Raw genomic sequence first — 20,865 nt, forward strand, 5'->3', positions numbered from 1 at the left:
ACCACTCCGCCAACAACCACGACGCCAACAACAACCACGACGCCAACAACAACCACAACGCCAACAACCACAACGCCAACAAGAACTACCACAACTCCCACCGCAACCTCAACTTCCACAGCAACCACAACGCCCGCTGCAGAGCTGTTGACTACGCCAGCGTTAACATTTGACACATCTGGACTTCCGGTAGTCGTCGCTGCCGGCCTTCCGTGGTGGGTGGTGGCCGTCCTCGTCGCGGCGGCGCTCTCTGGACTGGCGTTGCTATGGTGGTGTTGCGCGCCACTAGAGCAAGCTGCTGTCCTCAGCCCCCAAACCCTGGAGTCCGCCAGGAGTATCTCCCCTGTGCAGTCCCCTTCGGAGCTGCTTGCGCTGACTCCCCCCAGCGCCGTCCTGCCCGGAGTGCCGGAGGTGGAGGAACCATTCGACCCCGAAAATATGCTCTACGTTGCACAAAACCCAGAGCCTCTCCTGTTGAGACGGCCCTACAGACGGACGTTGGAGCGTGCCCTTAACAGACGAAGGTCGCACTACCCTCGCACCGGGCCTGATATGCTCCTCTACGGCCCTGCCCCCCCGACTCTGTTCGAAGTGGACGAGCGGAGTGACCGGTGAAGACTTACCGAAGGTCTCATAAACCGTTTAGGTCTGGACTCAGATCAAAGTTCGTTTACGTTAATACGATAAAAATTGCAATGGACTGCACTCAACAGATGGGTCAGACCCCACTTACCCCCAAACTCGCCCTACAACGCAAGGACCCAAAGAAGAGGAAATTAGCGCGCTTGAAGTCGCTGCCTACGTGTCTGGAGTCACAACCCGCTACCGCGGACGCCAAGGCCGACGAGGCCTTTAGTTTGATGGTAAAGACTGCGGTGCTGCCGCCAACGCCTCAGGAGCGGCTCGCCCTCCTTCGGTCGCAGGATTCTTTTGGCGGACGGTCTACTCTAACGCAGGCAGAAACGCGCCCTTTGGGAGTCGACGTCTCTGTCAAGGACTGGGTAAGGCAGGGGTGAGCGTAACACAGGCGCTAGCTTCCTGGGGACACGACACATTATATAGTGGGGAAGTGGTGATTGTTCCGCGATCTGGGGATAGATTCACTTACGGATCCGTCGTGAGTAGTGGGGAGAAGAAGAAGGTTACAGTAATTCTATCAGAGGACAAGCCTCCGCTCAAAAAGGAATTGAGTCCCAGCCTACTGGGACGACTCTCACCGCCTCACAAAAGTGCGCGTGAATCGTTGCAACACATTAAGATGAACCTCCAAGAAGGCGAGTGGACGCCACAAGAACTGAAATTGTCCTTGCAGGTCATATTCGCCCTCATCGACCAGTTGCAGGCCTTTGGTGACCTTCGCGAAATCGCCTCTCCGGAGTTCGAGTCAACGGGTCGCTGGCAGGAGGTTGTTCGGTTGCAGTGTGCGGCGCAGCGCCACCTTCTTGACGCCATTGACCACGCAGTCACCGCCCGGGCCGATGAGACCTACACGGGGCGATGATCCGTGAGTTTTTGCTGCCAGATCAGTTCCTCGAAGGCCCGCTGAGTCTTCAAATCGAGCTTGCCCAGCTTCCGCTGAAGATTACGCTTCAAGTCCGAGTTCGCGCTCTCAGGGGCAACATTGTTCAGAACTTGTTCAACGTTGAACGAAGACACAATTTTCTCCATCGCCTGTCGAATTTCGTTCTCAATGTCATCCTTCTCGGCAGGGGAGATAATCAGCGGCTTGAAGCATTCGGTTTGAGGCCGATAATTTCGGAAATGGAGCTTCTCCATCATAAACAAAAAAATACGGTTTATATTCACTGTGAGACCTGAACTCGGTAGTTGGTCATCAGTCTGGTCAATCTGTCAAGCTTGAGGTCAAGTCGCCTCTCGCAGGCGCCCAACGTCTGTGAAAAGTCGTATCCAGACTGCAGCCAGCAAACCCCACGCCTCATCTCCTTCACAGAACCCGTCATAAAGACGACTTTTGGGTGTGCTGAGGCTTCACGCGTCGCCGGATGTTCCTCGTGTGCGTAAAACATCAGAAAACCTTGCACCGCCTTCACCCTATTGAGGGACGGAAACTTGTGCGTTGTGCTGATCGTCTTTACGTGACATACGATGTAAGATACCAGCCTTGTCTTCAAAATGTATTTCAAGCACTGCTCAAGTGAGCTATGAACCATGAGTCTGCCAGATCCATTCGCATCAACTTGTTGCTTGAGCGTGATTGCTTGGGGGAACCGTTCCGTCACCAAATGCACGATGGTCATCAATTTCGACCGGCAGAGAAATTAGAGAGGCAAAATCGAGCCACTGTCTCGCCCGAAGTAGGACCAAAAGAAAGAGAGCGCACTGTCCTTCACCATCGTCAGAAACGGCACACCTCCAGGGATGTATGACACCAGAAACGATCCAAGGGCACCGAGCTGTACTATTGTGCACACCAACGTCAGCAGGTAACTGGGTTGGACGAGGGTGACATAGACCGTCGCCATCAAGGACAAGAGGTAGGCCAAAGTAAACGGCAGTCTGGGTGATGTTTGGCCCAAAAACTCACTTGTGCTTGCTGAACATGTGGGTTAGAAGGAAGGTGTAGCCCTGCACAACAGCCAGACTGTTCAAGATTGCCAAAGATCCCAGGGTGAAAAGAAGGAGGAATTTTTGTGGCGCAAACACCAACCTGGATAATAAGGAGTGTCTGAGTCTCACATGGGCAAAAACAGGAAGGAGAGCGAGATCAGCACAACTCCGATACCCGCCGAGATGGCGAAGTATGTAATAGTTGTGGTGTTGAGAGACCAAATGGACGTCACAGGTTGCTGTTCCGCTTCAGCGCTTCCCGTTAGCAAGGACCTCACTGACGTAGACAGCGATCGGAATACAGACACGTCGTCGGTCGTTGCTGCAGGTTGCTCAATCTTACCGTCGATATTCTGAGCTTGGTAGTTGAAGATCGATGACTCCTGTTGAGTCACAAAGGACAGACCCTGCGCAAGCCGTCCGAAATCACTCATCTGCCCGATAATCTGAATTATTTCGTGGAAGTTAGATGCTTACTCTGGGCGGCGTATTCTCATTGACGGCAGGGTTGTGCGCTCTCTGGCGGCCTGGTGCTGTGGGGCGATATTAGTTTTACCCAATAAAACGGTTCATGCGCGTTGCCCCGAAGAGGCCGCCGCCGGTGGACTCGTGTCCACCAACAGTCCTAACAAACAAGTTCAGCATCCGTCCTGTCAAGAACATAACTGTATTCCGCTATGCAGTGAATGTAACGCCCGCAACTGAGAACCTGGCGCCTTCACAACGTATAGCGGTAGTGAAGACATGGTTGAAGAAGCACCATCAGCTGGAGGGCACTGCTACCGATGGCCTTATTCTTCTCACCACACATCAAATAGTCACTGAGGTTGCGGATCAGATGGTCCTCGAGGATACAGACGACTCTAGGTTGGCTCCCAGCTTCGTTGATGAATGCTGTCTCCAAATCGCCTCGTTGCTGGAGGACAGTGCACGAGGCCAGGAGGTGCGCTTGTTGGTCGACACGGCCGCCCAGGAGGTATGTTTCGATACTCAGCAGCAATGGATACCGCGTTTCACCAAGGCCTCTGCGATTGATCTGGTGGATGGAGTGCATGTCGTCAAGGGTCACGAGCACCAAATCCTTTTCGAGGACGGGCGATGGGTCCTGAAGCTGGAGACGGGACGCTGTGCGGTCGTGCCCAACATTCCCCTCGCGACGTACCTGGGAGACGTGCTTGGTAAGCCCCCAGAGGCCATAATTCGGTGTCCACGACTGAAGGCCCGCGCAGACGAGCTGATCCGGGACATGGAAGTTAACCTGAGCTACCTGTCGGATCACCACCGCATCCTGCGGTTGTCGGAGAAGACGGACGCAACCATAGGGGTAGGATACGAAGGAGGACGCGTTAACGTATCTGAATACTACCGTCGCAAGCACCACATCTACATCCAACATTCAGAGTGGCCGCCGGTGGAGCTCTACGGAGACAGGGTGGCTCCTTTGGAGCTGGTTGAACTTCGGGTCCAAGCCCCCCGGTGCGCCTGGGAGTTCGTCAGCGAGAGCAGCTGCTCGGAGCGCCACCGTGAGCGGCTGCTTGCGCTGAACGAAGAGGTCTTCGGTGGTAGCAGCGTGCTACACGCGTTCAGCGTCGCCATCGACCAGTCGATGTCCAGTTGCGAATGTATGACGTTGCTGCCGCCCCAGCTGCAGATGGGATATCCGCCCCAGCAGCGTACCTCTGGTGTGGTGGACCCTATCCGGCAAAGTGGTTGGTACTACGGCGACAGGACATTTCTCTCTTGCCCCAAAGAGAGGCGGCTGGGAGTTGTAAATTTCGGTCAGGATCAGGAGATCTTTCGGGTCTTCGTGCAGACGCTGATCGTAAGCGCCGCTGCGAGGGGCCTGTACCTCCCTAAGCCTGTCTTCTCGATGGCCGTGCTCAATAACAAGACGGCCGTGAGGGCCTGGAAATCGGACATCCAGACCCTCTTGAAACAGGAGCGTCCGCACCTCCTTGTGTGCCTTGTTCCGAAGGAGTTCAAGTTCTACGAGGATGTGCAGTCGGCCACGTATCACTACTGCCCCATTCAATGTGTGCGCGGGCCGGTGGAGCCAAATCTTCTGGTTGAGGTCTTATTTGAAACCAATGCTAAGCTGGGAGGGGTCAATTACTGCATTGCCGAGATTAGCGCGAACCCCACCCTCCGCGTCTTTCACAAGGTGATGCGTCTCCAGCACAAAACGCTCCTGTTGGCTCTTCACACCGAGAAGGTCGGGAGGATCACCCTCTCAGCAGCTCTCGGAGCCACAACCAAGCAACTGTCTCCACGTGAACATGTGCTTAGCGCTCAAGAGAACGACGGACCCGTCACAGACCTGGAAACGATGGTGACACGCCTGATCCAGAAGCTCGACGTGGGTTGGCCCCCAGAAATGGTTGTGTTGCGGTCGGGTGCGCCCAAGGCTGCCGGCACCTGTAACGCCGAAACACATGCCGTCGCCGCGGCCTACGCAGCGGCAAACCAGCCGCCACCGCATACCATGTACTGCTTTGTGTCTGAGGGACACGAAACCCGACTCTTTCCAGACAAGCATTACCATAAGGGGGCTTTGCTTGTGGAGTACGCTTCAGAGTTCTACCTCATGTCGCGATATGGTGCCTGTAGGTACACCATCGCCATGAACGACACATTTGTCAAGACTGGATCTGAATGGATGAGATTCATGCACTGCCTGTGTCATCTGCACCAGTCCGTCGCCAAGACACATGCCGTCCCTGGCCCTGTGCATGACTCTCGACAGGCCTGTCTGGCGTTTCAGTCGTACCTTGAAACCGTCGGCTTGACGGGAGAGGCCAGTGTGCGACGTGTCTTGGAAGTTCTACCGCAGTTCTACGCATAGTTCTCATACGCGCGTCGACTCCCAACAAAGAGGAATCTTGACTGCATAGGCATGATGAGTTAAAAAAAGAGTTCAAGGCTTGACCGCGGCTTTGTTTATGGCTCGTCTGTGGCTCTTTTAGGGACTCTCTTGCAACTGGGAACATCATTAACCGTCAGAGGACATCATTAACAAAGCAATCACACGACCTAAAGGCCGTCACGACGTTAAAGTACCCACGTCGTTCGCCGCACGCAATATGTTCTCAGCCAGAGTACGCAGGAGCTGGCTTTGCTGCGCAGCAGATAGCCCGTTCAGGTAGTCTGGTCTCCGCTCGCAGGCGGGAAAAACTAATGTAAGGAGGTCTTTGGCGACTTTGAAAGAGGTGGTAGTCTCCGAGGGCGGCTCAACGTGGGACTCGTCCAGCTGGGCAGCCTGTTTCTCCGCTGCAGTGTGGGGAAGCATGTCTGATGCGTCCGCCCCGCTGAGGCGTTCAATCATATTCTTCAAGGATGCCGCGTGTGCCGAATCAGCGCTTTGATGCGTCTGATGCAGCAAACTGACTAGCGACTTGAGAACGATCGCGAGCTGTTGTGTGTCGGGGCGTCTCTTGAGGCAGTTCGTGAGATCCTCCAGCGATATTCTGCTAAGCACCTCCCGAGTAGTGGGATCCTCGGCTTTGGTCTGAGCGATAGCCTGGATCCGAGCTGCCCAGTGTTCAGACACGTCGGCTCCGCCGACATGAGCCGCAGCTTCGTCGATGCTGGGTGACCTCGTCCCACGTCGCTCACAGACGCCGAATCTCCGGTGACCACGCGTCCGACGGCAGTCGCGGCTTTAGGTCTCGTTCTGACCAGTGCGGCTTTTGCCTCTGGAGCTTGTGCCTCTGGCGATACTTTTGAAGGTGACTCGACACATGCGTACGCGACAGGCGAAAAAACGATTCCGGGTCCTTAACTCGCCTATGCCTGGCCGCCTCTCGCATGTAGTTCAAGATCTTCTGAGGTGTAGGTTCCCCGAGGTCGTACCTCCTAAAGTGAAGCACGGCCTCATGAAATCTGATTCCACAGCTTCCAACCGACTCACATTGCACGCATCTCGTCTGTCCACCGCATCCGCGTCGACGAAGGGCTACTTGTACTGGCATCCATCTCCGTCTTCACATCGTCGGCGCTCATGGCCTTGATCGGTTTTTAACTGTTTTTATCAAAGGAAGCAAGATACAGTATGTGACTTGATTCGAGGCATACATCATCTAGCAACAGATGCCTTCGCCTGTTGCCCAATTTTGTCCAAAACGTCCTGCAGCCTGGTGTGAACGCCGTTGGACCCATTTTGGTGCACGATGACGTATCTGCTATCTCGATCCCACGTAGCCCGAAGCTCCGCGGACGTCATCATACGGTACACCACTGCCCTGATCTCCGGCTCCGACAGTCCGAACATCGCTCCCAGCTGGCTCACCGAGTATGAGTCGTGCACGGAGGTGTAGCATAGCAGATACGTGCGGAGCCCAACACACGATATCTTCTTCTGGAAAAGTGCTTCAAGCTGCCGTTGCTGATCCTGGGAGCCAGTGATATTGGCCCAGACCTTGAGCGTCTTGACCAGGTTCCAGCACGCAGTAGCGTCGCCACGAGCGAGGTGACGGGTGGCAACCATGACGACGTCGCGCGGGTTTTCCACCGCGGCGGCGCCGAAGCCGGAATTCTCCGCGTTGTCGAACTGATGTAAAAAGTGTCGATTCAGGCTACGTAGGTGACGTTGATACCCGCTCTGCTTAGCCGCCATGATGGGTGACATAATGAGCATGGCTGCCAGGTTATGTACTGCCTCGATAGAGTCGATGTTCATATGCAGATGGTAGGGCAGGAGCCTGTGCCGTTCAACGAGTTCCTGCTCCGCGGTCTTCTCCGTTCCTTTGGCCTGCGCACCAGCCTGACCCAGCAGCTCGCGGTGTCTATTGAAGGAGCATATTTCCAGCAGGCACTGGTGGGCTTGTTGGACTTCACCAGCCCTAAAAGCTGCTAGGCCCAGCTGAGTCAGCACGCGGTTATACAGCAGCTGGTTAGTGGCGTCTGAAGACGCCAATTCATAGAACGAGCACGCTAGGAAGAGCTCGCGAGCCTCAAAGTACCTGTCTTGGATGGCGAGGTTGTAGACGGAGTGCAGAGCTGCCCGGACCGCACTGCGCTCGCTCCCGTTCTCGAACGCAACCAGCGTCATCGTTTTCACGAGTTGGCTGTTCGGGAGTTGTGGAAGAGCGACAGGATCAGCGGGAATGCCTTCCATCTCTGCCGTCACAGGAGCAGGTGCCACATCGTCGAAGGTCTCTTCGAAGACCTCTTCTTCGTCTTCATCCGCGTCTTCTTCCTCGTCGTCGACCTCGGGTGTGGCCTCCCTGTGAAGCAGATCGCCTGCGGTCTGCATCTCTTCGCGGTCGAACCGAATTCCGAACTGCGCGTCCGACTGCAGAAGGTCCTTCTGGACGAACTCCCACAGACGCAACGTGACATCATCGCTACGGTGAGCGATATGGTCCAGAATGCGTACTGCCAGCCGAGATCCGAGTTCTTCGGAGTCCCCGCGAGACTGGAATACACAGAACCCTCGCCACAGAGAGGCCATAGCCGGCACCAAGGCAGTCAGTCGTTGTTGGTACGCTGGTAGCTCGGTTTGCAACTCTTGCCAGGTTTTGAATAGCTCGTCGTCCAGCCTTTCGAGGAAAGAACACACGATAGACACTGACGTTTTGACTTGCGCTTCCTCATCCAGTACATCTTCGTTGATCGATCCACGAGCGAGACGAAGGCAATAGTCGGGGTGTTGTCGCCAGAGGTAGAAGAATCGCTCAGTATGTCTCACAGTCTCCATCCACGTATCGAAGGGCAGCAGCCGGCTTCCCCGCTGGGAACTAAGCAGCACCGACACCATGTTTCCCAGGACCTGGAACTCCACCTCAGAGTCGATTGCACGGGCCATGTTGGTGAGTTTCCGGTAGGCATTCACCAGCTGATTCCGCTCGGCCCCCTTGCGGTTGCGGATCAGCGCTAGCTGCTTCAGTTTCTCCATTATGCTTTCGGTATCCACGACTTCCATATCCAGCAAGTTACCGTAAACGAATTGCGGACGCGACTTCGCCTCTGGGGACTCGTGTTGCTGGGCTTCCTCCTGCTCTTCCCGCTCTTTCCGCTCCCTCTTTATCTCCTCCTTGGCCTTCACCTGCTCCTCCGTCTTCTTGCCCCACTTCCTTAGTGCGAGTTGATACTTGTCCAGAGTATGATCCTCGTCCTGGACTGCCTCGCTGAGAGAGGACAAGCTCGAAGAGGAGTCATCGGAGTCAGCTTCGCTTCCAGAGGCGTCCGAAGCCTCATCGCTGCTGGCTGAGGAAGAGAAGTCGGACTCGTCTGAGGACCACGAGCTGGATGAGGCCGATTCGTCTTCGTGCCAGAATTTAGAGTGCTCCATTGAGGAATTGCTGATTTGTCTTGACCCTTGATTGGTCTCTGCTCACTGCCATTTTATTGATGAAGCCTGAGACGAAGCTGTTACTGGCTACTACCGGTGTTGACATCGGCATGGGAGCTTTAGGGCTTGGTCTGTTTCTAACCCTACGTGTTGTTAGGAACGATTCCTACAGACCCGGCTTCCAGCTCCTACGGTCGGATAGCCTGGCCAGCCCACTCGTACCTCGTTCAGGGCGCCGGTCCTACGACTCCGCGCGGTCATTTGATACCCTACGATCCATCGGCCGTAAACGTAATTGGTTCGGGTGGGCAATTGACATCTGGCGTGTCGATGTGCAGACCTTTCAATCGTCTGACGTCAGACACTACCTGAACTTTCTACGGTCGATGGCGATTCTATTCGCCAGAATCGCCGTGCTCTCCATATGCGTAGTACTGCCAGTCAACCTCAGCGGTACTGGAGGCGACGCCAGTATCGTGGGGTGTCATGTGGGTGCCAACACAGTCCCTGCTCCAGCAGATCACTCCCGGGAACGTCATCGACGACAGCGGCCCTGGCTGCTATGTACTGGCCGGCGCTACAGTCTTGGCCGCGTACTTTGGTGTGCGCATGGCATCGCAACTCGACCAGCGGATACGACTGGAGGCAATTCTGGGCGCAGACTCCGCGCATGTGAACAGCCGTTTCTGCGATATGCACGAGGAAATGTACACAGTGATGGTGTCCGGAATAGATCACTCCTCTGACCAGCGAACCTTCGAAACCTCTGTCTATGAGGCCTCCAGGCGTACTGGAGCTGAGGTGCTCTGGGTCCACTTGGTGCTAAATTACGCACACGTCGCAGCTGCGCGGCGGAAATTGCAGTCGACATACACGAAAATGCTGCAGAAACAGCACGGCGTGCTCGCTATGAAGCTCAACCCGCGCCTCACAATGGTCAGCCTAGCACCTGCCGACCAGGTGGCCATACTACAGCAGACCAAGGCCCTAGACCAGGCCTACAGCAAGAAGGTGTGTGAGGGCACGGGCGTGGGGTTCGTGTGCTTCAGCTCGCCGGAGGCTCAGATGCTGGCTCTAGCGGACCCCGGCTGGCTGAAGCAGGGCTGGAGGCAGGAGGAGGCGCCTGCGCCGCGAGACATAATCTGGGCTAATCTGTACGTCTCGCGTAGCAGCCGGCGCTTCAGAACTGTGCTGCTTACCACTCTGATGGTCGTCGTTGTGTTTCTGCTCAGTGAGCTTCGTGTTTGGGATCCACGCAGCTTCCTCTGTGTTTCTGACGGACTACCTGTTGCCGGTGGCGGTGCATCTGCAACACGCAGCCAGACCCGTCTTCAGCGCCCTGAAACTCTCCGCCGTGGGATTTGCGCCTCCAGCAGCGCTGTTGTTCGTTAACGCTGTCGTTTTGCCGAACCTGATCAGCTGGGCCGCTACTCACTCCCACTATTGGCAGCAGTCTCATTACAACATCCACGTCCTTCATGCTAACGCGGTATTCCAAACGATGAATACGCTGGTGCTGCCCATCACAGGAGGGCTGTCACTTGGCTCGCTTGGGTTCCTCGTATACAGCACTGATCCGCGCAATTGGGGCCCAAGTATCGTGGGGGCGGTGGCGAGCAACTCGGGGTCCTTCGCCATTCGGTATCTGCTGAACGTGTTGTTCATTTCCAATGTGTCGCAGTTAGTACAGCTTCCTCAACTGGTCGTCAAGGCATGTTGCGGCCTCCTCAATATACCCGTACCAAAGGACAGATTCGAGTTCGGGTTTTGGTTTGCGTTCGACCTTGTACTCACTTTTGTCGGCTTCTTCTTCGCCATAAGCGCGCCTCTCGTCCCATTGTTCGTGTCGGCCACCCTAGCATGCCGCTTTTTCATCCAGAAGTACAACTTCGCAGTCGGAACCTGGCAGATAAGCACCGACTCGAAGGGTGCCTTGCCGCGGTAGGTAACGGCAGACCCGCTCACGCAGCATCGCTGTGAAGTACCTTTACGCAGGCACGGCCCTGTGCCTGTCGACTACCACCTGCCTGTTCTTCCTGCGCCTCCAGCACCGGCGCCGCGGCTTGTACATGACCCCCGAAGGCATCACGTTCGTGCTGCTCGTCGTGTTGACGGTGGCGGCGCCCTTGCTGTGCCTGGACCTCGTCAGCGACTTCTTCGGACGCAGGGTACCCACGGCGCCGTTTTTGACGGACCCCCGACCGACGACGCGAGGATCGCTGGAGGCCGCCTTGAAGGACTCCTACACTCACCCCTGCGAGACCGGTTTGAAGCAGTGGAAGGTGAGGAAGAACCTTACTGGTGTGTTTGTGTAGAATGAATGCAAAGATAAATCCTATTGCTTTGTCGAGTTGTTTGAGTTTGATTGTGACAGTTTGACAACAATCCAGTGGCTTGTTCATTCGAGCGACGACAATGGCTTGTCCATTTGAGCGTGCTTGACACCTTGATGCTTACTTTTTCAAGTAGTTCGAAGGCACTGCTCATTCTGCATTTGATTCCCTGCTTGTTCATCAGAGTCTGATGACAACAGTGCTGACGATTCGGGAGCGAACGCAGCGAAGGCCTCCTGGGTCGCCGTCTTCATACCCTCCGTCTTAAAAAGAATCCCCAAGGTTTCTTCCTGCTCTACCCACTGCCGGTGGCATGTCTCCACTTCGCAAGAGGTGAACCCGTCGGCCTCCTGGTCATCATCGCCCTGGGCGTCCGTGACAACTGCGAGATAGTATACCACCTCCTTTGTGACATCGCCCTTCCAAATGCGCTCGTAGCGCCGACTACCAGCTCCCGAGGCGACCTGTTCGCGTCCTACCACGCGACTGGTCACATGGAAATCCCGGTGCAGCCCCGTCTCCTCGCGGATCTCACGAGCGGCTGCCTCCCTTGGTGACTCACCCGCTTCCAAATGCCCCTTGGGCAGCTCATACGAAGAGCGACCTGATCGTTTGATCAGCAGCACCTCAAGGCGGCCGTGGTTTCGGCGGAGAACGGCACCGCCTGCGGAATGGACAACAAGTGTTCGTCTTCCGCTGCGCGAGAGAACCTCGTGGGGGCCGGTATAGAAGCTGAAGCCGCTCTTGTGGTCCCCCATGTTGGGGTAATTTCGTTATAAACCGGATGAAGATCCTCGATAGCTGTGTTGCTGTGCTTACTAACGTGAATGCCCCCTGGAGCCCTTACGCAGGCCGAAGTCCTGGATATCATCGACGATGACTTGGGGTCGGCCCCTTGCAACGGGCCTGACTCCGCCAGGCGTCGAATCTCAAACACTCGCATCGTCAAGTACATGTCAACACTTCAGATCTTTCTCTACAAGCGCAGCGCCGAAGAATGCCTCGCAGATCTCGTGAGTCTCTATCCGCAGCTCTCCGAAGCTGACTTAATGCAACTTGTGAACCTGGTCCCTCGACAGCAGGTAGAAGCCTTCCTATGCATCGAAGACTGCGATTTGCGGTTCACAGATGCCGAAGTCGAGGAAATCCTGAAGGTCATCAACTCGCACGTCCCCGAAAGCAGCATTCCGTCGCCACTCCCCTCCCCAGCTTGATCACTGCTCGAGCTTGATCACCGCTCGAGCAAAATAGCCGACAAGAAGAGGTCGTCTGGATAGTACCGCTGTAGGCAGATAGAAGATATTGCTGTGGGGTGCAATACGCCGACAGGCGAGAGAACTGCGTGGATAGCTTCCGCAGGTACAAAGTCGTTGGTGGCAGCAGAGACAGGTGGCAGCCCAGGCATTGCGTAAGCGCTTGGCAGTCGGTCAGGGTCCACGCAGCTGAAAGATGTCTCCGGCCGAACTGCAGGCATGAATACGAACTGGTGCAGAGCCGTGATGGCGAGTAGAGGCTTGGCGAAAGCCATAGCCATTGATGCTATGGCACCGCCACCGGAAACCACCAACGCTCCTCCTGTAGAGAGCAGCGCCTCGGGGCCCAGCAGCACCCTGTCCACGTAAGGCATGATGACCGCCAGTGCTGAGGCGTGGATACAGGTGACGTCGATGCCATCACGGAGCAGAGAGCTTCGCATAGCGTCCGACTGCTCGTTTGAGTCGGAGCATACCAGCAAGATCGTCATCTTCTGATGCACTTCCTTCCGCTTGCGTTTCACCTTGCGAAGCAGCCTTAGGACGCCGTCATTGAACCCATGAATGAGAACCGTTCGACTGAAGGTGAACAACTCCAGCATCGTACCCTCCAGCTCGTGCCACGGGTTGAAAATCTCCTCCTGGAACTTGGCGATGCCCAGCAGCACGTTCTCCACGAATCTCGCCTTCTCCTCAATGCTAAACACCACCAGATACTGATCTTCGCGACAACAGTAGTCGAAGTACGTTGTAAGGGAGGGATTCCAGTTGTGTAGTGGCTGTGCTGTCTTCTTACGGAAAAGCGCGTCGGTGACTCCTCTGTGTTCAATGCGTACGATAGAAAGTATCCGCTGCGAGCATGTACAGAGCAGGTACTCCTCCTTATTCGACCGAATGAGGTGTTCGGCGACCAATTGTATTACACGTATCAGGTGTCCCGTCGTCCTTATCGAATCCTCTCTTACCAGGTCACAGTAGCAGGCACATGTGCGTTGAGCCAGGAGGAGCGTATCGAGTGTCTGTGCGTCGCTAGTGAGCTTTGTGTAGACATCAGTGGTCATGAACTGCTGAGCGGCATCCTGGCATAAAGCTTCCTGCGTAGCGTCCCAGTCCGCGACATCCAGCAACGAGAAAGGATGGATCTGGCGGCTGAATCGAGTGGCTCTGTCAACCAGCGACGGAGGCACAATCGGGTGACGCTGATTCGTGAACTCCAGAACGGCCCTACAAAGAGAGCTTCTTCCACCTCAGTCATGGTGGTTGAGGTCCGCACAGGGCAGACGCATGTGTCTACGCATGCACACGTCATCGGAATTACAGTATTATAGAAATAAGACACTCTCGCTCTCAACAACAGACAAAACAAGAGGTAGTCAGATCCATTACGATCGCGTAGAAACTGCCACCACCTCGGAATTAATTTTCTCGGATTGGAACTTTGTCCAGACGCAGCATCGGCGACCTTCGCTTTGATGCTGGTGCTCAAAATTATAATCTTTACCTCAACCTCTCAGAATCATCCAAGCTTTATTGTTGGAAGACGAACCTGATCACCTCCCTCGCTTTTATACACTCATCGTCGTCGTTGACCCGAATTAACCGACTCAGCCCACAGAGGCATGCAGACACGTCGGGTTCCCGCGCCTGCAGCGGGTCTAGACGGAGCAGAGGCATCCACAGGCTCCCGCCGGAGACGAACCTCGTCAGCTCCTCTGTGGCTTCCTCGTCCACGAAGGGGGCAACCCTTTCGAACACGGCGTACGCCTCTTGGGAAGTGAGGGTGCGGCCTCGTATTTCCTGGGCCAGCGCGCCCAGCTGAGGAGGTAGCTGCAGAGGGGCGCGCGCCTCATCCGCCAGCGTGGCCTGTTCGTTGCGGAAGGTCCGAACGCTTGGGGGAGTGGGAGGCGTTTTAGAGGAGGGCTGGCGACCTGCCTTGCCATCGACTGCACGGCCAGCGGGCGTCACCAGTCGCTCGGCCTTCACTGAGGCCAAAAAAGCACTGACCTCGTCGTCGGCGAATGTACAATCCAGGGCTACCTCTTGGCCTTCATCGCTGTCGCTGTCGCCACCATACGCTACGTTTGGTATCGTCGGTATGTCGCAGTAGTCCACCTGGAATCCGTGTTGCGTCAGAAGAGTGAGGCGTTTCGACTGTTTGGACTGAGGCCCCAACCCGATAAGATGATGAAAGGTGTTCAGCACTCCCCCTTCCTGCCGCCAACACAAGCTTTCTGCTATGTAGGGCAGGGTCACGTCAGCGCACCACATGAATTCGAGCCCTCTTTGGAGGTCGCAGCGGTGGAACCGGATCACTTGGGCCAACTGAATGACTAAAATTTGGCTTCGGGCCATATGTGGTCCTATGATGGGCGACAGGCTGACATTGACGGGACTCTCGTCAAGCCGGATCTCTTGCAAGGCAGTATCGATGACCTCCATGTCCGCGGAGACGTGCTGCACCACGACCGACACGCGCACGCCTCGCACGAAGGCAGCTGTGGCCATCGTGGTCAGCATGGCTGCAGCGCCAGACACGCATTCGAAGCGGTCCACTGTGTCCAAGTCCGAAACATGTGTGAAGCGGGCGTAGGGCGTGCTTGGAACCGGCGCAGAGGCGAAGGCCCACAGACGATTGTGAGTGATGTGAACGAAAACATCTTCTACGACGGCCACATCGACCTGACCCTTGAGCAGCACCCCCACAAAGGCCTTCCTCTCGCCATGGGCGACGAAGGCGCCTGCCGCTGATCCCAGAGACGGAGCCAGGCCGCCCAGGTAATCCAGTGGTCGAGGCGCCAATGCCCACGACTCGTCCCCCCAAAAGCGCCCGCCTCGGAGAACACGTACGCTGGCCGTGGGCAGTCCCAGTCGTCGACCTAGGCGTTCCGGGGCCAGCCAAGCGGCATGTGGAAGACCGGGGCCCAGCCTATCGGGCTCTCCCAGAGTAACTCCGTCCGCTGAAACGCGCAGCACGGCTTGCCCATCACTTGTCTCTACCTCTACTTCCAAGCCAGAGTCTTCGGTATACCGCCCTAAACTGTGTTCCTCCTCCCATTAGACCTACTACAGCTTCCCGAGACCTGCGCGTAGCACCACCCCCTCCGCCGGGAACGCCGTGAGCGTGGCGAGTGACAGGCCGCCGCCAACGGCTCCGGGAACCGTAGTGTCCCGAAGTTGTATGATACCTGTCCGCGTCATGAATGCCGTCAGCAGAGAGCTCTGGCCAGGGCTGAGGCTGGAACCAACGCGGCAATGCAGCAGGTACGTCCACGGGGCGTCCGACGCGCAGTCCACGTGCCGCACCAGAGCCGTGTCTCCGAGGCATACCACACTCAGTCTACTCCCTCGACGCAGGTACCCTCGGAGACTATCTCGTTGTCGTATCAGAGTAAGTTCGTCGGGGCGCCTGCGCCACGTAAGAAGGCGGTGGACATCGCCGCTGTCGGGGTCCGCCTGGCAAAGGCCCAACGAGTCTCCGTAGACCACCAGGCCCGTCCGCAGGCCCCGCACAGCGAGATCTGACCGTGGAGCGTACATTTTGTTATTTACAGACATGCATTGAAGGGAAATGCGGAAACTCGCACACAGCGAAACAAGTACGAATGAGAGCTACTACTATATTTTGCGTACTGACACTCTGTGGCGAGGCGGTGAATCCAGTTAAAGCAATCGTTGGCTTTATCAAGAACAAACGAAAACCATCCTCTGTGCCCCCTGAGCCGCTATACGACGAGGTCGACGAAACAACAATGAACATCCAACCGAAGCAGGCAGCTGTCCAACCGAAGCAGGCAGCTGTCCAACCGAAGCAGGCAGCTGTCCAACCGAAGCAGGCACTGCGCCCGGTACCTGTCAAGGCTATTCACCAGGCAGATGAAGACGTTTACGACCTGACCACGGACTCTGAAGCGGAGCGCAGAGCTAAACACGGTGAAAAATTGGACGACTCCACGTACAGTCAAACCACACCACAACTCGATACTGACGAATATGGATATGGCCATCTCAATCACGATGCACTAAAGGTGTCGAATCTTGCTGATCGAGAATACGACACGAATCAAAGTTTGAACGCCGACTACAACGTAATTAACGGCAACAGAAATCCGCCGCCCCCCGAGAGCTTCTACTCCGAGGCCATATTACCAGGTCCACCTTCCCCCAAGAGGCCCAAGACGAAACCCAGCAGGAATCTGAGCGGGGAAGGACTGGACACGTACGACGACGCCTGGAGCAGCGCACCTGGGAGGAGCGCACCTGGGAGGAGCGCACCTGGGAGGAGGGACTGGAGTCCTGCACCGCTACCCCAAAAGACGGGGACAGACGGCTACGAGATCGTTGATTTTCCTGACGACAACAACGACGTTAAGCCTCGTATAAGGCGTAATAGCGCTGGGAAGGACAGGCAATCCGTCGCACGGGCCGCGGACGCAAAAGCATTGCGATCCGTGAGCCGCCGCCACTCCCTCAAAAGCGATAAACAACCGAAGAAACCCGTACTTGGAAGGGCACATAACGACCTGCAAGACATAATAGGCAGACAAAGAAAGCTGTAAATCTGTTGAATTCCGATGAATGCTGCATGGTCGAATTTCATTGCTGAAGCAACTGCCAACGCGAAGGCCGCTCAGTGTGGCCTGCCCTCGCGCGAGTCCTGGGTGGATACGGTCCGAGACACGAGTCTACCGCTGCCGGTGACCTCGCAGAGCACGGTAGAGCGGGACGTGGGGGACCTGCGTCTAGTAGGCCATCTTAACGGGTGGGATCCTACAGAAGTCCACACAGCGTGTCAGCTATCTACTACGTTCAGTCACTACCGCTAGCGGACGACGCGCTCATTCAACTTCAGTACAATGAGGTGGTGAAGGCCGGTGCAGCCAAGGTGACGAAGAAACGAAGGCGGACCCGCGGAAACCAAAACCAGCTGCTGTTGACTCTTTTGGCGTGTGACATGCAGGTCAAGCTTCGGCTACCTGTGGCTGGCGACGTAATCGAGATCTCCAACCTCACGGAATGCACGGCAGGGGAGCTGAAAACGCTCCCCTTGGGCCTTCTCCAGGTCGCTGCCGATCGGACAAGTAAAAGGCAGTTCAGGACCGCTTGCTCCTCCGCAGGCCCTTCCTAATATTTCGGCTGACGACGCTGCTGTTTTTGACGACGTCAACGGTCTTCACATTGCGTACCAGCGTTCCGGCTGGGTCTGAGGGAGGGCTTGTGGGGCATGACCGAAAGCACAGAGCCTGCTGGACCCCCCGAGACAGGTCACTGACGCGGTTCCTCTCTGTGAGGAAGGCAGAGGACGGCAACTCCAGCACCCCGGCGACCGAGCAGACTTGCAGCGAGGGAAGCCGGCGACAGTCGGTCTTGAGGGCTCTGTGGACGATCGCTTGCTGGTCGTGGGGTAGCGTCTCGATTTGCGTATCGAAGCAGCTTGCGAGCACGGAGTGGCCCACCACACTCGGCAGAATCACGTTCCGCATTATCACTTCGTGAGCGACTTCTGCGTCCAGCAGGGTTAGCGGCAGAGTTACCTCGATGTTGCGCATACTGCTGATGCTGACTGAGCATATCAGAGCGAGGTCGCACTCTTCGCCCTCTGTGATAAGCTTCAACGCCGTGAAGCGGCCTGGAACATCCACGAATCTCATGGCATCAGTAAGCAGGCTGTGTTCACGACCATGACTGCCCACGTGTAAATTGCTTCAAGGCTTGGAGTCTCCATACCCTCCACGTATGAGAGGATTGTGTTTCCCTCCATCTCTGATGTCCAAACACGACACCCGTCAGTGACTGTTGAGACCCCGTCAATGCCTCACTCATGAGGAAAACTCCATGGTTTGTAGAGAGATCCACAGCTTGGGTTTGGGAGAATACTGGCTGTTCTGTCCTTCCTACGACCAGCTTGCAAAATATAGGCGGGCTCGGAGACAACCACAATAGTGGCGCAGAGACTCGCGCTGTGTCCTCGACCCAAGTTGACATTCAAAATCGGACAATCCCAGCTGCTGAGTCAAATTTAACAGAAACACCGAAATAGCATGAAACAAGCTTGGAAAGACATCGTTATGAACGCGCCCGACGCTCTTAACCTTGGCAAGATCCGCAAGCAGCTCGAGGGGCCGGTTCCGCTGCGCGCCGCCGCAGGCCTGATCGGCTTGGCCATGGCGCTTACGTCGATGATTGGCTTTCTGAATATTTTTTCGCTCATTGGGTCTCCTGCCAAGTTCATCTTGCAGATTTATGAGTTCTTCTTCGGCGTTGCCATTTTCGTCGTCGAGATCAAGGACTTCAAGGGATGCGGGAAGTTGCGGCGCTTCATAATGCGCTGGTTCCCGTTTACCTCGATCGTGGGCGGTAAAGGCCTCCTGATGCTTCAGGCGGGGCTGCTAGGCATTAGCTTCGGCTGGACTAATCTCCTTGTATTCGTCCCCGCGTGCGCTAGCATCGCAATGGGAGTGGTGTACCTTCTGATTCATTTCTCCAAGTGTGAAGAGCTGGAAAATAAGTACGAGCAAAGTGTCTGGGCTACCCAGCATCAAATGGTTTAAGTGTGTCATGTGAACGCTCGTATGCAGCACCAGTGAGACTCAGTTCAAAGGCAGGCATGTTGGACACTGATGGAGCTCCTCGTGTATGAACTCATCGCAGGCCGCGCAGTAGGGCCTACGACAGCCTCTGCACAGCGATACAGCGCTCTCTTGCCCGCAGCCCGCGCACTCAGCCTTGGACTTTGTCCCATCAAAGATCACCGGGGCGTCGTACAGGTGGCCTGTGCGGCTCAAATCCTTTAGGGACACTAGGTGCAGCTTGCAGCCTGCGCATTCCGTGGGCAGTTGGCAACTTAAGGCTCGGCAGCGTGGGCACGCATACGTCGCCAACAATGGCTCATCGTGGCACATGCACAGGGCCACGGTAGTCATATGCTGTAGCTTGGGGAACCCCGCGGCAATGAGACGCGTCTCCAGGCCCACAGTCCAAAGGGGCGGCGTCAGGTGTGCGGACATGGCACTAGTGAGCTCGCGGACCGACTCGCACACCGCATGCGAACCGCCGGTCAGGTCACACACCTGCTTGAAGGCGTACACTTCCGGAGATGTCGAAACCGCGGAAACTCGAACGTTGCGGTCCGCAGCCCTCTGAGCGGTCTCGGATATAAGGCCAACGTCAACAGTCTTGATCGCAGACAACAAAAAAAGAACTTCTCTGGTTCCGTAGGCAGGCACTGTCTCGAGGATCCCCACCGCTCTGTCCAGTGCGTTCTGCAGGGAGAAGTGACCCACGGGTTTCTCCTTGTCTCGGAACGCTCGTAGCGGCTTGACCTTGTCCTGCCCGCATGCCGACAGCGGCGAGAGCAACACGGCCTCGCGGTCCTTCACCACAACGACCGCTACGAGCGACACGGGGTTCACGTCCAAAAACTGAGCGATAAAATGTTCGAACAGCCCTATGAAGCACCCCATCCTCGTGGGCTTGAAGTCTGTGTCACCGGCGGCTTCTGTGGCGTCCAGCACCACGACCAGATGCCGCACCACTCCGCGGCGGGGGCACGAGTCGCCGTCGCGAACGGGGAAAGTCCGGCGGATAGCCACATCAAGCGTAGGCAGGTCCTCGGTCTCGAGTTCGTCATCGCGCTCCCAGGTCTTGTCGAACCCGTCCTCCCATGTGTGAACCACGTTCTGATACTCGACGTTGGCTGACTCTTCGGCCGCTTCGAGGGAGCTTTCTAGTTGGAAGTGCATGACATCGGGCTATTTTGCTGTTTCCTCTATGGATTGGCCAGCACACACCGAATATCTGGTGCAGACCTTAGAGGCTGGCAAGGCACTGCTGGCTGACGAGGCGCCCGTGGCGACTTCTCCGCAGCCCTGGTCGGACCCTGTTGCATTCGCCGGGTTGCAGAAGGCGGCCGGGCTTCGTGCTATGGCGCTGGCAGGCATGTGCTGGACTGTCAGCGCCCTCTGCATGCTGCAGCAGAGATCGAGGATAGACGTGCCCTTCGTGCTGGAGGTGGTCCGGTCTTGTAGGCGCGAAGGCGGCCTTGCGCCGACACCTGTTGCCCGAGAACCCGAAATCCGATGCACAGCGGCGGCGGTGCAAATGCTTGCGTTCCTCAAAGAGCCATTGGCGGCGGCGGGCCTCCGCACGTCGGATCTAACACGATGGGCGGAGACACTAGCGGTACCCACCGTACACGGTCTGGCGTTCCTGAATTCGCGAGCCGACGTCGATCCCGACTTGCGGAACTACCATTGCGCTCTCATTCTGGGGGTGGACACAGACGCTTGTCCATGGGTTCGGGCGTGCCTATCGAGGTCAGAGGGCGGGTTCGGCTGCCGTCCGGGTGCTGAGGCCCACGCTGGCTTCACGTTCTGTGCTCTCAGCTGCCTGTCCTTGCGGGGCGACCTTCAACCCAGCTCCCTAA

At 56.4% G+C, this 20,865-nt stretch overlaps 17 protein-coding genes across 25 annotated transcripts; 7 read left to right on the top strand and 10 right to left on the bottom strand.

Annotated features, from left to right (window-relative positions):
- Nucleotides 1–695: 695 nt before the first annotated feature.
- KVP17_004645 (uncharacterized protein) lies at nt 696–1,501 on the top strand (the record flags this gene model as incomplete). Of its 2 annotated transcripts, XM_068523009.1 has the most annotated exons (2): nt 696–1,012; nt 1,063–1,501. In XM_068523009.1, 2 exons carry the CDS (start codon nt 696–698, stop codon nt 1,499–1,501), a joined length of 756 nt encoding a protein of 251 aa, XP_068375051.1. The 2 variants fall into 2 exon arrangements, with proteins under 2 accessions (XP_068375051.1, XP_068375052.1); XM_068523010.1 differs by lacking the exon at nt 1,063–1,501 and having other exon boundaries at nt 696–1,016.
- Nucleotides 1,486–1,779, bottom strand: KVP17_004652 (uncharacterized protein; the record flags this gene model as incomplete). The annotated part of the gene is made up of 1 exon (XM_068523023.1): nt 1,486–1,779. The coding sequence occupies one exon, from the start codon at nt 1,777–1,779 to the stop codon at nt 1,486–1,488; it is 294 nt and encodes a 97-aa protein (XP_068375064.1).
- A 23-nt stretch (nt 1,780–1,802) lies between these two features.
- Nucleotides 1,803–2,258, bottom strand: KVP17_004654 (uncharacterized protein; the record flags this gene model as incomplete). The annotated part of the gene is made up of 1 exon (XM_068523025.1): nt 1,803–2,258. One exon carries the CDS (start codon nt 2,256–2,258, stop codon nt 1,803–1,805), a length of 456 nt encoding a protein of 151 aa, XP_068375066.1.
- Nucleotides 2,259–2,279: 21 nt separating this feature from the next.
- On the bottom strand, nt 2,280–3,002 carry KVP17_004642 (uncharacterized protein; the record flags this gene model as incomplete). 2 transcript variants are annotated; one of them, XM_068523005.1, is made up of 3 exons in its annotated part: nt 2,280–2,517; nt 2,546–2,668; nt 2,698–3,002. In XM_068523005.1, 3 exons carry the CDS (start codon nt 3,000–3,002, stop codon nt 2,280–2,282), a joined length of 666 nt encoding a protein of 221 aa, XP_068375047.1. The 2 variants fall into 2 exon arrangements, with proteins under 2 accessions (XP_068375047.1, XP_068375046.1); XM_068523004.1 differs by lacking the exons at nt 2,280–2,517; nt 2,546–2,668 and having other exon boundaries at nt 2,694–3,002.
- A 137-nt stretch (nt 3,003–3,139) lies between these two features.
- KVP17_004655 (uncharacterized protein) lies at nt 3,140–5,410 on the top strand (the record flags this gene model as incomplete). Its single annotated transcript, XM_068523026.1, has 1 exon — nt 3,140–5,410. One exon carries the CDS (start codon nt 3,140–3,142, stop codon nt 5,408–5,410), a length of 2,271 nt encoding a protein of 756 aa, XP_068375067.1.
- A 198-nt stretch (nt 5,411–5,608) lies between these two features.
- Nucleotides 5,609–6,567, bottom strand: KVP17_004649 (uncharacterized protein; the record flags this gene model as incomplete). 2 transcript variants are annotated; one of them, XM_068523019.1, is made up of 3 exons in its annotated part: nt 5,609–6,152; nt 6,181–6,447; nt 6,476–6,567. In XM_068523019.1, 3 exons carry the CDS (start codon nt 6,565–6,567, stop codon nt 5,609–5,611), a joined length of 903 nt encoding a protein of 300 aa, XP_068375060.1. The 2 variants fall into 2 exon arrangements, with proteins under 2 accessions (XP_068375060.1, XP_068375061.1); XM_068523020.1 differs by lacking the exons at nt 6,181–6,447; nt 6,476–6,567 and having other exon boundaries at nt 5,609–5,890.
- Nucleotides 6,568–6,640: 73 nt separating this feature from the next.
- KVP17_004656 (uncharacterized protein) lies at nt 6,641–8,857 on the bottom strand (the record flags this gene model as incomplete). The annotated part of the gene is made up of 1 exon (XM_068523027.1): nt 6,641–8,857. One exon carries the CDS (start codon nt 8,855–8,857, stop codon nt 6,641–6,643), a length of 2,217 nt encoding a protein of 738 aa, XP_068375068.1.
- A 59-nt stretch (nt 8,858–8,916) lies between these two features.
- Nucleotides 8,917–11,172, top strand: KVP17_004647 (uncharacterized protein; the record flags this gene model as incomplete). 3 transcript variants are annotated; one of them, XM_068523016.1, is made up of 4 exons in its annotated part: nt 8,917–9,333; nt 9,362–10,088; nt 10,117–10,798; nt 10,827–11,172. In XM_068523016.1, 4 exons carry the CDS (start codon nt 8,917–8,919, stop codon nt 11,170–11,172), a joined length of 2,172 nt encoding a protein of 723 aa, XP_068375057.1. The 3 variants fall into 3 exon arrangements, with proteins under 3 accessions (XP_068375057.1, XP_068375056.1, XP_068375055.1); XM_068523015.1 differs by lacking the exons at nt 8,917–9,333; nt 10,827–11,172 and having other exon boundaries at nt 9,344–10,022; nt 10,090–10,802; XM_068523014.1 differs by lacking the exons at nt 8,917–9,333; nt 9,362–10,088; nt 10,117–10,798 and having other exon boundaries at nt 10,927–11,172.
- Nucleotides 11,173–11,318: 146 nt separating this feature from the next.
- On the bottom strand, nt 11,319–11,948 carry KVP17_004650 (uncharacterized protein; the record flags this gene model as incomplete). The annotated part of the gene is made up of 1 exon (XM_068523021.1): nt 11,319–11,948. One exon carries the CDS (start codon nt 11,946–11,948, stop codon nt 11,319–11,321), a length of 630 nt encoding a protein of 209 aa, XP_068375062.1.
- Nucleotides 11,949–12,017: 69 nt separating this feature from the next.
- Nucleotides 12,018–12,404, top strand: KVP17_004657 (uncharacterized protein; the record flags this gene model as incomplete). Its single annotated transcript, XM_068523029.1, has 1 exon — nt 12,018–12,404. One exon carries the CDS (start codon nt 12,018–12,020, stop codon nt 12,402–12,404), a length of 387 nt encoding a protein of 128 aa, XP_068375069.1.
- A 17-nt stretch (nt 12,405–12,421) lies between these two features.
- Nucleotides 12,422–13,752, bottom strand: KVP17_004648 (uncharacterized protein; the record flags this gene model as incomplete). 2 transcript variants are annotated; one of them, XM_068523018.1, is made up of 2 exons in its annotated part: nt 12,422–13,642; nt 13,672–13,752. In XM_068523018.1, 2 exons carry the CDS (start codon nt 13,750–13,752, stop codon nt 12,422–12,424), a joined length of 1,302 nt encoding a protein of 433 aa, XP_068375059.1. The 2 variants fall into 2 exon arrangements, with proteins under 2 accessions (XP_068375059.1, XP_068375058.1); XM_068523017.1 differs by lacking the exon at nt 13,672–13,752 and having other exon boundaries at nt 12,422–13,504.
- Nucleotides 13,753–13,970: 218 nt separating this feature from the next.
- Nucleotides 13,971–15,980, bottom strand: KVP17_004646 (uncharacterized protein; the record flags this gene model as incomplete). Of its 2 annotated transcripts, none has more annotated exons than XM_068523011.1 (2): nt 13,971–15,480; nt 15,511–15,980. In XM_068523011.1, 2 exons carry the CDS (start codon nt 15,978–15,980, stop codon nt 13,971–13,973), a joined length of 1,980 nt encoding a protein of 659 aa, XP_068375053.1. The 2 variants fall into 2 exon arrangements, with proteins under 2 accessions (XP_068375053.1, XP_068375054.1); XM_068523012.1 differs by having other exon boundaries at nt 15,508–15,980.
- Nucleotides 15,981–16,045: 65 nt separating this feature from the next.
- KVP17_004644 (uncharacterized protein) lies at nt 16,046–16,999 on the top strand (the record flags this gene model as incomplete). The annotated part of the gene is made up of 1 exon (XM_068523008.1): nt 16,046–16,999. One exon carries the CDS (start codon nt 16,046–16,048, stop codon nt 16,997–16,999), a length of 954 nt encoding a protein of 317 aa, XP_068375050.1.
- A 15-nt stretch (nt 17,000–17,014) lies between these two features.
- Nucleotides 17,015–17,266, top strand: KVP17_004653 (uncharacterized protein; the record flags this gene model as incomplete). Its single annotated transcript, XM_068523024.1, has 1 exon — nt 17,015–17,266. The coding sequence occupies one exon, from the start codon at nt 17,015–17,017 to the stop codon at nt 17,264–17,266; it is 252 nt and encodes an 83-aa protein (XP_068375065.1).
- Nucleotides 17,267–17,533: 267 nt separating this feature from the next.
- Nucleotides 17,534–18,201, bottom strand: KVP17_004643 (uncharacterized protein; the record flags this gene model as incomplete). 2 transcript variants are annotated; one of them, XM_068523007.1, is made up of 2 exons in its annotated part: nt 17,534–18,107; nt 18,134–18,201. In XM_068523007.1, 2 exons carry the CDS (start codon nt 18,199–18,201, stop codon nt 17,534–17,536), a joined length of 642 nt encoding a protein of 213 aa, XP_068375049.1. The 2 variants fall into 2 exon arrangements, with proteins under 2 accessions (XP_068375049.1, XP_068375048.1); XM_068523006.1 differs by lacking the exon at nt 18,134–18,201 and having other exon boundaries at nt 17,534–18,091.
- A 280-nt stretch (nt 18,202–18,481) lies between these two features.
- KVP17_004651 (uncharacterized protein) lies at nt 18,482–18,991 on the top strand (the record flags this gene model as incomplete). The annotated part of the gene is made up of 1 exon (XM_068523022.1): nt 18,482–18,991. The coding sequence occupies one exon, from the start codon at nt 18,482–18,484 to the stop codon at nt 18,989–18,991; it is 510 nt and encodes a 169-aa protein (XP_068375063.1).
- A 39-nt stretch (nt 18,992–19,030) lies between these two features.
- On the bottom strand, nt 19,031–20,182 carry KVP17_004658 (uncharacterized protein; the record flags this gene model as incomplete). Its single annotated transcript, XM_068523030.1, has 1 exon — nt 19,031–20,182. The coding sequence occupies one exon, from the start codon at nt 20,180–20,182 to the stop codon at nt 19,031–19,033; it is 1,152 nt and encodes a 383-aa protein (XP_068375070.1).
- Between the last annotated feature and the right edge of the window lie 683 nt (nt 20,183–20,865).

Source organism: the organism of the source record quoted next (assembly GCF_019968985.1).
Source record: "MAG: Porospora cf. gigantea B chromosome Unknown PgB_NODE_360_length_20865_cov_118.281, whole genome shotgun sequence".
NCBI lineage: Eukaryota > Apicomplexa > Conoidasida > Eugregarinorida > Porosporidae > Porospora > Porospora cf. gigantea B.